This window comes from Silene latifolia, chromosome 2 (genome assembly GCF_048544455.1).
Source record: "Silene latifolia isolate original U9 population chromosome 2, ASM4854445v1, whole genome shotgun sequence".
NCBI classification, from domain to species: domain Eukaryota; kingdom Viridiplantae; phylum Streptophyta; class Magnoliopsida; order Caryophyllales; family Caryophyllaceae; genus Silene; species Silene latifolia.
Genome location: NC_133527.1, coordinates 51,046,150 through 51,057,521, shown reverse-complemented (window position 1 = coordinate 51,057,521; position 11,372 = coordinate 51,046,150). Strand labels below are relative to the sequence as shown.

Sequence of the window (11,372 nt, the reverse complement as noted above, 5' to 3'; positions counted from 1 at the left end):
TTTCACAGAAAACATGATCTGAAATTATCTAATAAAACCATGTTTTTCAGATATAAAAGTATCCATAGCGGGAAAAAAAATGAATACAAGTAAATAAATGAGTGAGAGTCTGATCAAATGCAAACCCCCTCTTACAATCAAATTATAACTGCAATAATTCAGTCAAGGGTAATTTATTTGACAAAAAAAATCAGGCTTCGTGCTTCTAAAAATCACTTTTGATACTTATGGGACTAAGTGCATCCCTCTAAGAATTGACTTGCTTTGATAATAAAGGGATGAAAAGAATGTAGCACATCCCTGCAAGAATTGACTTCCGAGTAGCAATAAACGAAATTACCATTTGCTCCGTATTAAGCATCATTCTTCTCCAACCTCCTCTTTCCAGTTTTCTTCGTCATCGTCCAAAATGCAGCAAAATATCGATTCTGATTCCATCAACATTGTTAATTAGATAAGCATACGCATTTTCGAAACTAATTCTCACTTGAAGCAAATTATATACCTGCATCATAGACCGATAATTTGTTGTATAGGTTGTTTCGATGGTGCTCTCTTTCTGTACATGCAACAGGATAGAATCAATTTGTGGAATCTAATAACTGATCATTGATAGCAAAATAGATTTATTTAGCAAACCTCTAAAGTAAATCCATAATGTAAAGCCACCTTCTTCACATCTTCCAAGCTTAACTCGACAGACATCTCCTGGACATGTTCAGTATAGAATACTTTAGAAAAGCACACCCAAAAAACGGATTTATCGATGAATAAACGGGCGTATTGGTAAAATTAAATAGGTAAAAACCTACATTTTCTCCATACGCCTCTGCAAAGTGATATAGGAGTGGTCCAAGATTTATCCAAACCTGTTAAAGTTCAAAGTCACACATGGTCCGCAAGAAAAGAAAAGGGGGGGAATTGCAATACCAAGTAGCAAATAGATTCAGCCTTACTCCTCCATCTTTGAGAATTTTCCATATTATTTCAATGTACTCCACAATGTTGTGGGCTGTATCTATGAAGAAGCATGTGACAACAGCATCCCAAGCTCCTGCATGCAAGTATGCAGCAACAAAAACATTACCGCAGTGCCTCAAGGGTTCCCGCAAATTGGAGGGGGTGAATTACGACCCAAGATACAGAACGCCACTCAACGAAATGCAGTGGATAACAATTTATTTTTGAGTCAAAGAATGACTACTTGAATAATACATTCCCTCGATATTAGGTGGTTATAGGTATTTAAAGAACAAGCCTTTCGAGTCCTTTTTATTGGCTTTAGTCCTCAGCCAGTCACATTATACAAGGCTTTATTTCATAGCATGGAAAGTCTAACGACTAACACCACCAATGCTCAATTTTCAAAAAATCCAATATCATTAATTATTTAGAAGTAGAGGGGGGAATATATTGGCTGCTTGCAACAAACATTGTGGAAAAAGTGGTATTATTACTAAGAGTTTCTCAAAGGCCAATTGAAGACTAAGTGCCAAAGTCAAATGTAAGTGGTAGGGTAAAGTAACGTCGAAGGACTCTTTTGCAACATCGGCAGGGTCAAGATTCTGAAATATATACATGTCTAGTTACCTTCTTGACTGGGATCAGTGTACACTTCAATAAAATCCCCACCACACATGGAAAAGCCTTCGGTTATTCCTGCACTGTTCGCTTGAAAGTCAACACAACAGTTAAGGCAAATGAAAGTTGCCAGATAAAAGCGAACACTCAAAAGGCTTTTTTTGGTAAACGAATGAAGCAGATAAACTTCAAATAGCTTAAGGTATCATGCAAACTACAACAAAGCAATTAAACTCAAAGTCTTTTTCATTCTACTGACAGTCATAAGCAAGTTCTCTTGCCCAACAAACTTCAGCTTTACTAGCCGTTCTTGAGTCTTGTCATCGTGGCAGTTATCCTTATCTATTTTTGGCTTGAATTGGGTGCACCTTCACATGACTCAAGACGATATTTCAGCATGGAAAAGAAGGGCTCAATCAGCCAACTTTGGACCATTAGCAAATTGGTGATGTACTTTAGATTAAAAGGAATCATCGTATTTTTGGTCATTTTCATGCCATAAAATTTCACCTTCATCTGTGGACACGCCACAATCACAGGGAGCTAATGTCGATGTACAGCCTGTACTACAGTTACAATGATCCGTTCTTTCAATTTTTTTCAGGGTACTCTTGATGTCTTACTTATTATAAATTATTAATTTATTTAAAAACCTAATAAATTAACACTAAAGTACTAGGCACAACTTCTAAACTGTCTTTTGAGAAGTTCCCAGGTCATAGTATGTGGCCGTAGTGTAGGGGGTTATGTTATGCAGGAAACAAATAGGTTATAAATTCCATGTTTCTCAACTCTCAACACTAAAAGCTGATAGAAGTCAAACCAGACCCAGGATAACTCAGCAGCTACTATATCATCAACAATGCACATGGATAAATAAGAAAGGAATAAAGAGTGGAAAGTACCAGCTCTTATACCTAGCATTTATTCTGTGTAACTGTGGCCATTGTTCCACAAGGCCACGATATCACTTGAAAGGAAATGAAGATATTTGAAAAACAAAACCCGAGAATACGACTTTCAAAGGATAACGGCATAAACTCATTGATACAACAAATTAATTGTGAAACGGCAAGTAAATATCAACAATTTTTGTGAAACAAATAGTAGCACCACATTGCAAAATGGGCAGCTCTTTAGCCATTTTCCAGTACATGGTACTCATAAAATAAACAATACCTAGCAGGAAGAATGTCTGGAATAGACACAGGACGAAGTTGGTCATCATCACAAAGCGAATTGCAATTGCTGTGAATCCAAGGGTATATACTCCACTCATCGACAGAATTTGTGCTGAAATCAAAGAAAACACATTGATTACACGGAATAAATTCTAATCAGTTCCACAGACCACAATTGAAATACTAATGTCAATTTCATTATAAATACTTACTGGTTAAGAATAAAGCTGGAGCAAATTATCATGTAGTATGAAAACTCGTTACCTTGGCATACGAAACCTGTTCAAATTTCATCTAAGCATTTCAGTTACAGTGATTAAAAGCAGAGCTTAGCTTTACAAATCTAGTGAACTGACCAAGACGTGAAATCTCCAAAGCCAACCTCCCAAGCCCAGCGCCAGGAACCAAGCAGCATGGAGGACTGTAAACCAGAGAGTGAGTTAATACACAAATAAAATCAGTAAAATTTACTATGAAAATCAAGATCTTAGTGTAACAGAGAAGTCCAGGCAGCCCCACAACAAAAAAAAAAAGCACAAGAATCCTCTCCACCGTAGTCTTAGATAGCAGCTTCTATGGAAAAGTTAAGCATTTACTAATTTATAAATAAACTTCTCAGCCAAGTAATCGACCATCAAAATTTCAAAGCCAGCAATAAAAGCTTCCATTTTAGTCACAGCCTTAAGTGACATATTGATACCCAACCAGAAACCACAATTAGTGATTTTGGCATCAATTGAACAAAAAGAGAATTTCCCTCAATATAATTATATGAAAACCTTCACACTGACCTAGCTATCAACTACGAAGTATATCAGGCATGGCCTACTATCAACTAAAATCAATAGACAACAAAAAGAGACAGAAGAAGATGGAAGAATGGTTTCGCGGATAGGTCTTTCAGTGATAACTTTATTAGTGATTTCAAAATCTGAAATAAGGGAAATGGGGAAAGCCGAAGAGAAAGACAGAGGGAGGGGACTACAGCTTACACGATGAGGTATTATATCAGGACGAAAGAAGAAAAGAAGAATTAAATGAAAGTGAACTTGAGCCCCATTTTAAAATCTAGCCAGGTCTGCCAAATTAACGATTGGAACTGGACACTTCAGTCCAAGAAATAGAGGAGATCCACTCTCGCAAAATGGTGTCACACACAAGGAGACTAAAGCACGTGCAAAATAGCTATACATGTGTAGTTGGGTACCTCTCTTTACTACGGGTAGGAAATAATCGTTTGAGCTCCTCTAGAATAGGCTGGTAACATTGATCACGCTCCACTTGCCCCTGTTGCATGAAAAGTCGAGATAAATAAGTGAAGCACTTGTAGAAGGAGCTAATAGAGAGAAAGAAAACAATATACATAAAATGGGATAGAAAACAAACCTCAGATGCCCAATCTCGGACTATGTTCCTTATTATGCATCGTACCTATACTTAAAACCAAAAAATCAGAATTTGTACGGTGCATCTAATGAAAACTAAAAAGATCATCATATCAACACATAATTCAAAATAGAAGGGAGGGGAGGGGGGAAAACATACACAATCAGCATTTAAATAAAACTATCCTTGCCTATATATAAACGTAAAATATATTAACCATATGTAGATTCTCTAATGGCGCTTCTGCATGGAGCGTACCAGTAAAGAGATCAATAATCTGTAGACTCATTTAGCTAGAGGCTACAAGAGCTGGGGGAAAGAAAAGAGCGCGATAAATTATAAGAGGACAAGTATATAGCAAACTAATCGCCAGATATCAATGCTGAATACCTCAAGTATCCATCAAATATGTTAGAAAAAACACTAGGATGAATCATCGCAAAGCATGGGGAGGAGCACAAAAAGCCAGAATTCAGTGATTCTAATGAATTTTAAGGCAGTGTTTTTTCCATCTTTGAATTTAACAATACCTAACCAGCCTCCTCTTAGCAATCTTCTTACCAGTAAAAGTTTTGAAGCTTTATATGCGAAATCATGAAACAGTACTATTTATAAGGAATAAGCTTGACAGACAGCATACTACTAATACTACAAGTACTCAGGATAGAAAGAACTGTTGTATACGATGGAGCAATATTCACCATTCCCCATTTCCACATCTGGAGTCAAATAGAAAGAGAAAACTACAAACATAAGAAAAAGGAGGACCAGAATTCCACCAAATTTTACAGCTTGACAAGGACTCATCATTATATCTGCCCCATCTATTTGCACTCCGTCAACACTTGATGCCGAAAACAAAGTGTTGGAGCTGAAGGGACCCTCTTTTTTCCCTTAAATTCGCATGGGAAGCTATCACATGCTCCAAAATAGACAGTAAAAATAACAGAATTATCTTCACATGCCACTCTCTTAAATTGCTGACTCCAAAATGTCAATAACAATCTTTTAGTGTATTTGCCATCTTTGAAGTAAGTGAATCATGAAGTAATGAGTCACAACTTAAAAGTTGGCAGCCAACTAGGAACGGGCAGAGTAACTAACAATAACCAGCAAGTCTTGCTGTTTGCAAAGGCGTTTTTGGCCATCATTTTCAATGCATACTTCTGATTTCACGACAGAGCAAAGCTCCTTAACCTTTCACAGGAGCTATCGACAGAGCAAAGCTCCTTAACCATTCACAGGAGCTATTCTATTAAACTCTGTCTCTGAATTATCACCATAACATATTTCAGTCTTGTAAATCTAGAAGCACGTCAGCCTACCACACTACAACAATTCATCAATTAAAATATGATGATCGACCTCAAAATGGAAAGTGTATATAAATTTAAAAAAATAAAAAAAAGAATTACAGAGCTCCCTTTGCTAGCTTGTTATTGTTTTTCCCATAAACTATTAAACTATCTTCTACAAAACACCAGGTACTTCTTTTAACACCATGTGTTACGTAGGACCATTTTCCAAGGACTCGCTATTATATGGCTCTGGAATCTGGATTGTGATGAGTCTGATGACATACTGAAATTCACTCACTAAATTGTTTATGCTTCTTGTAGTGTGACGAAGCAATCAGCAAGTCTTGCTGTTTGCAAAGGCGTTTTTGGCCATCATTTTCAATGCATACTTCTGATTTCACGACAGAGCAAAGCTCCTTAACCTTTCACAGGAGCTATCGACAGAGCAAAGCTCCTTAACCATTCACAGGAGCTATTCTATTAAACTCTGTCTCTGAATTATCACCATAACATATTTCAGTCTTGTAAATCTAGAAGCACGTCAGCCTACCACACTACAACAATTCATCAATTAAAATATGATGATCGACCTCAAAATGGAAAGTGTATATAAATTTAAAAAAATAAAAAAAAGAATTACAGAGCTCCCTTTGCTAGCTTGTTATTGTTTTTCCCATAAACTATTAAACTATCTTCTACAAAACACCAGGTACTTCTTTTAACACCATGTGTTACGTAGGACCATTTTCCAAGGACTCGCTATTATATGGCTCTGGAATCTGGATTGTGATGAGTCTGATGACATACTGAAATTCACTCACTAAATTGTTTATGCTTCTTGTAGTGTGACGAAGCAATCATTCCTTGCAATTCCCAACGCCAATTTCATCTCGGCAAACCGGAAAAACAGTATCTATGTGTTGCCGGCAAAGATTAAGGTTGTGTCTTCTGTACATCCATCCCTTTTTAGGCCTTAACCCATACTCAGAGTCGTAGGAGCCTATGAGGATTTGGGTAATGTGGTTGTAGCCAATGGTGTTTCATTTAAAGGTCACTTCGAAACATCTGTTGTTGTTGGAGAAAGGCATTGGTTTGTAAGAATGATATTTTGTTTTTTGATTAGTAAGATACAATATTAATTGATGGACACAAAGGGGATGATGCCCTTGTACAAAAGATCTCATAGAGGTACCGCACATCTACAACAAGACACAATTAGGGTGATGTCCATATACAAAAAACACTGTAAAAGCGACACCCATATACATAAAGATGATATTATCTAAATAAATTACATTTGACCTCATTGAACATACCTTGTCAACATCAACTAGTGGTACATTCAACTGAGATGATGGATCTCGCATAGCACAGGTCACCTGAAAATAAACAGGAAGTACATAAGTTGTCACAAGCATGTAAGGATATAAGACGGAACCTAGGAACAATAATTGCTATAGAGAGAGCACCAATAGCATCAGTGAAGTTGTGAAATCCTCTATATACTAAAAGATTAACACATCTCATAATTTTCCCGCTTAAATTTCCCGCCTAAGTGATATTCTATTGGGCAATATTTATTTCCTAATTTATTAGTGTTCATATCTATATTTACTATACAATATTTATCTCCTAATTAATTTTGTAACATGTTTTAACTTTTACATAAATAAGGCTAATAAAATATATCCTTGGAATTATATATGCAAATTCTCCCGCTTAAATTAATTGTCAAATTCTCTAATATTTGTATCTAAAATACCGTGCATTTGCACGGGAACTACATTAGTTACAGATTATGCAAAATAAATGGTATCTTAAACAACGTGGGAAGTGTTGAAAATGGAAGGAGGGCCAGGGTAAATGTGGAAAATTGATGTAAAGGTGCAGCATCTTAATAGTACGGTTCTGGGCTTCTGGCCAACTAGGGCTAGCTTTGCGGAGGTTGTGATAGTGGTGAAATGATTATGCAGTGGTTTAGTGAAGATGGACTGAAATTATTATGTTGTGTTTAAATGATGATGAGTTGAGAACTTGAGACTTGAAGCTCTAAAAGGGGCAATAGCTAGCCTAGGATCATAAGGGCTAAGGATTGAGGATGAACGTTTTTCAACAAAAAGTAGACAGGGTGTTGAGGGCCGTCATCCTCTTTCCCTCTCGTGATTACCTCCACACAAAATGCCCCCTTGAAGTCAAAGAGAACAAGCGAATATTAGTAGACAAGTAGAAAATAAGCACCACATCACAACAAAAACACGCCATAATTATTACTCCCTCCGTCCCGATCAATTGTTTGTCCTTTGGTTTTGGTACAAAGACCAAGGAAAGAGGAGGGAGCCAAGTACTAAATGACAAGTGGAACAAAATGAGTGTGAATGATAAAATTGCTCAGCAAGTTCATTCTTAAAATAGAAAGGATACTGAGACACCCCAAAATGGAAAAAGGACAACAAATGACCGGGACGGAGGGAGTAGTATACACCAGGCACAAATCATTGGAATGAACACAATGTAGGAAACTGCTAATCAAGTAATAAGCGAACTAACATTTCCATTTGATTTTGGAAATTCATGGCTTTCCTCGCAACAAATGGCATCTGTGGGACTCAAATCAGCTCCATCTGTCTCTCGTTGCACCCCCTATTTGTTATAAACAGCCAGTCAAACTTCTGATATTGAACGAGAGGTCATAAACCTTACTAGAGAATAGTAAATGACGAACCTCGGGGTTAGCCGTTCCACTTGAACCCCCAGTTCCAGCACAACAAGCTAGCTCGTTAGTTGGTGAACTCGCCACCGCTTGCTCTACAGTTCTATGATGATTGTGTGAAGAATTCCAATCATGATGTTGATGGTGTGTATCTGAGCAACATTCAAGATGCTCATCTTCACAAAATTCGACATCCATAGTCATATCTAATGGGGGCTCAAAGGCCTAGCAGGAGAAAGTTACAACAGATCCTATGTCAGACTACGACCAGCAACCAGCAGATAAGAGAGAGCACGGAGACAACACGAAATAGAAATGCTGGATATAGAAAGAGACTTGCATCACCTCAAGCATGTTTAGGATAAAAACTGTGTTCTCCGATATACACCTGAAGCAATGAAGTAAAATATGATAGTTGTAACTGTTGTGACTTGTGAAAGCAGCAAAAATCTGAAAATTTATCAACACAGACATCAAGAGCATTAACTGCCACAAGATCCTGACAAGACAAGCTACTGGTATGGTGGTTTACAAGCCATAGTCGATGAGAGACATATGCTTCTCTGCTGCATGCGTGCTACGCTTGAGGGTTCTTCTACAATCATGAAGTCTTCAATCTATATGTAACAGCACCTTTAGTGCCCACACCATAACCTAGAGAACCTAACAAACTAAGATACGTAAAATTAAACAACATATAGAATTGAGCTATACAAGCCCCACTCAGTGATAACATTGTGTCCTTTCTGTCAATCGACAACTACCTGCCATCTAGACCTATCAAAACCAACCCATAACGGAAACGGGTCTGAAATTATAGGCTCAACTGCTCGAGAACCCGGAAATATTGACCCATAGGCCAAAATGCTCTGAACCCAAAATATCCTCAAATTTAGGCTTAGGCTCAATGTTGTTCCTCAAAAAAAATTCGATATATGCAACTGTTAACAATCATAAAAGAAATGTAATATGAAAAAAAAAATAGTAATTGGATTAGGTTCAGCTAACAGGAATTGTCAATTGAAACTGACAAGTGAAAACCATGGACATACAATTCCTGTAAAAAAGGAAGGAATGAACAACGGAAAAGTAAGATGAAAAAAATAATAAATAACATAAACAAAACATGAATAGACAAAAAGGAAAGAAATTGTAATGTGGTAAAACCCATGTTGGATTGAGGGTTACCGTTAGGGGGATTAAAAAAAAAGAGGTTAGTATGAGGTAATGGATAGAGAAAAAAAGATGAACATACAGTAAGAACTACCTCACTAAGCGGTAAAAGCTACCCACCTCCCCCTTAGGATAATGTCTTATGCTCATAATCTGGAGTAATGTTTCCCCCATCTCCCCTTCATTATCCCTTCACCAATCCTTGTATTCCCTTCACAGACATCATTTTCCTCCTTTTCACATTTGTTTTAAGATCTATTCGCTCATAAAAATTACCCTCAATCCAAACGACCCCTTAAATAGAACAAGTGAGATGTTAATGAGAATAATATCAAATTATTTAAATTTAAAGTTATTTAATGTCAAATAACAACCAAAGTAAAAAAAAGGATCAAATTTTGATAATAAGAAAAGGCATCTGATGTACTTTTGACCCGCATTCGGACATTGATTTGACCAAAACCTGTATTGACCATAGCTTGACCAAAAATGAGCTGTGTTATGAAATGACATGCATTGACATTACCCATCCAACCCTTTTGACAAGTCTACTTCCAGGTCTTCCACACGTTGGTCCTTCTATATACAGCATTATATGCGAGGGAAGAAATGTTTTAAGCACACAGGTGAATTCTTTAGAAACTTGAATACCTTATTTCTCAAAATTTGTTCCTAAAATATGTTCCATAAATTAAAGCAAGTGGCATTGAAAGATGGATGATGATGATGATTACCTTCTCAAACATTGGTACTTTGAAGGCAAATGGGAAAGTAGAGACTGCATACGAAAAAAAAAAAAAAAAAAAGACTATTACAAACAAGATATTCGATAACCTAAGCTAACATAATAAAGATAAATAAAAGAGAAGAAACATGAGGGATAAAGGGGTACCTTATGAGTTGGGGGAAGCTTTGTAAAAGATCTTTCATAGCGTTTAACATCATCCTCGGCGGCATCTGGATAGCTATTAATTAAGAGAAAGGAAAATAGGAGTGAAAAAGGGGGAAATTTCAATAATCTAAGTACAACTGTATAACTAGCATTGAATAAAACGAAGAAAACAATGGATAAAAAGAGGAGAGAAGGAGAATAAGTATTCACTTGAGGTAAGCGGAGATAATACGACGAAGGGATTTGACTTCAAGGGCTTCTTCTATCTTCTTTCGTCTCACTTCTTCTTCTTCTTCCTCCTTTAACTCCATTAACACTGCAACAACTACTCAACACATGTGGCGATTGGGGATTCCGACTGCGGCGACGTATCAATCTGTATCTCAACATTTTCTTATTTTTCCCCTTTTATTTATGGGTTTTTCTAACCATGTCCACTAGGTACGTATAGGATAAGAAATAAAAAAATAAATACATGTGTTTTTTATAAATAGAAGTAAAAAGTGATGGATATTGCAATTTCTCATAAAAATAGCATTTAATTCTTTTTTTATTTTTATTTTTTTGAGAAGATATTCTTTTTTTTATTTTGATTCTATGTCTAGTGGGCATAGGTTAGAAAAACCGTTTATTAATAACCCACTTGTCTTATAATTCATCCGTCTCGGTCATTTGTTGTCTTATTCTATGTTAGGGTGTTTCAGTCGTTTCCTTTTTATGTTAAAATTGCATTGCATTTGATGAGCAATTTGATCTTTCACCGAGACGAGATAAACTATTCTTTCCAATCCACATCAAAACTACTCATTTGCTTTTGAATGGTCATGGTTTTCGTGGCGACACTTTAACGTAATTTCTTCCATTAAAAGTAGAAATTTTTCACAAAAATAAAAGAATCCTATTTTCGCATTACAAATTTTACTCATTGCAATATACTATTGACAATTATACTATTTTCATTTCCCCTCCATCTTTACCTCAGTAACCTCTCTCTAATGTCAAAATATCCATATGATCTAATATATATTCATGTATTGCACTGATGTCGTAGTACGTAGTACATTGAAATTAAAAAAAAACATATGTACTATATCACACACACAAAAAAGAAAAAAAAAAGGCAAACAACCACCAAAACCGTCGTCCATCCA

The 11,372-nt window shown here is 36.4% G+C and overlaps 1 protein-coding gene across 1 annotated transcript; it reads right to left on the bottom strand.

The window, feature by feature from the left end:
• Positions 1 to 10,729, bottom strand: LOC141642741 (uncharacterized). The gene is made up of 18 exons (XM_074451657.1): positions 10,432 to 10,729; positions 10,222 to 10,294; positions 10,064 to 10,107; positions 8,502 to 8,544; positions 8,169 to 8,381; positions 7,994 to 8,086; positions 6,763 to 6,825; positions 4,149 to 4,193; positions 3,970 to 4,049; positions 3,119 to 3,183; positions 2,975 to 3,041; positions 2,761 to 2,874; positions 1,591 to 1,664; positions 957 to 1,054; positions 813 to 869; positions 640 to 708; positions 506 to 559; positions 1 to 428 (listed from the first exon to the last, which is right to left on the bottom strand). Exons 1-18 carry the CDS (start codon positions 10,530 to 10,532, stop codon positions 354 to 356), a joined length of 1,428 nt encoding a protein of 475 aa, XP_074307758.1. The 5' UTR covers positions 10,533 to 10,729; the 3' UTR covers positions 1 to 353.
• Positions 10,730 to 11,372: the final 643 nt, after the last annotated feature.

What these genes read in the sequence shown, in the direction of transcription:
- LOC141642741 (XM_074451657.1), bottom strand. Translation starts at nt 10,532, where the DNA reads ATGGAGTTAAAGGAGGAAGAAGAAGAAGAAGTGAGACGAAAGAAGATA. An exon ending in CCTACCCGTAGTAAAGAGAG is followed by an intron (nt 3,184 to 3,969) that starts GTACCCAACTAC and finishes TCTGGTTTACAG; the next exon opens with TCCTCCATGCTGCTTGGTTC. An exon ending in TCCAGCTTTATTCTTAACCA is followed by an intron (nt 2,875 to 2,974) that starts GTAAGTATTTAT and finishes CTTTGATTTCAG; the next exon opens with CACAAATTCTGTCGATGAGT.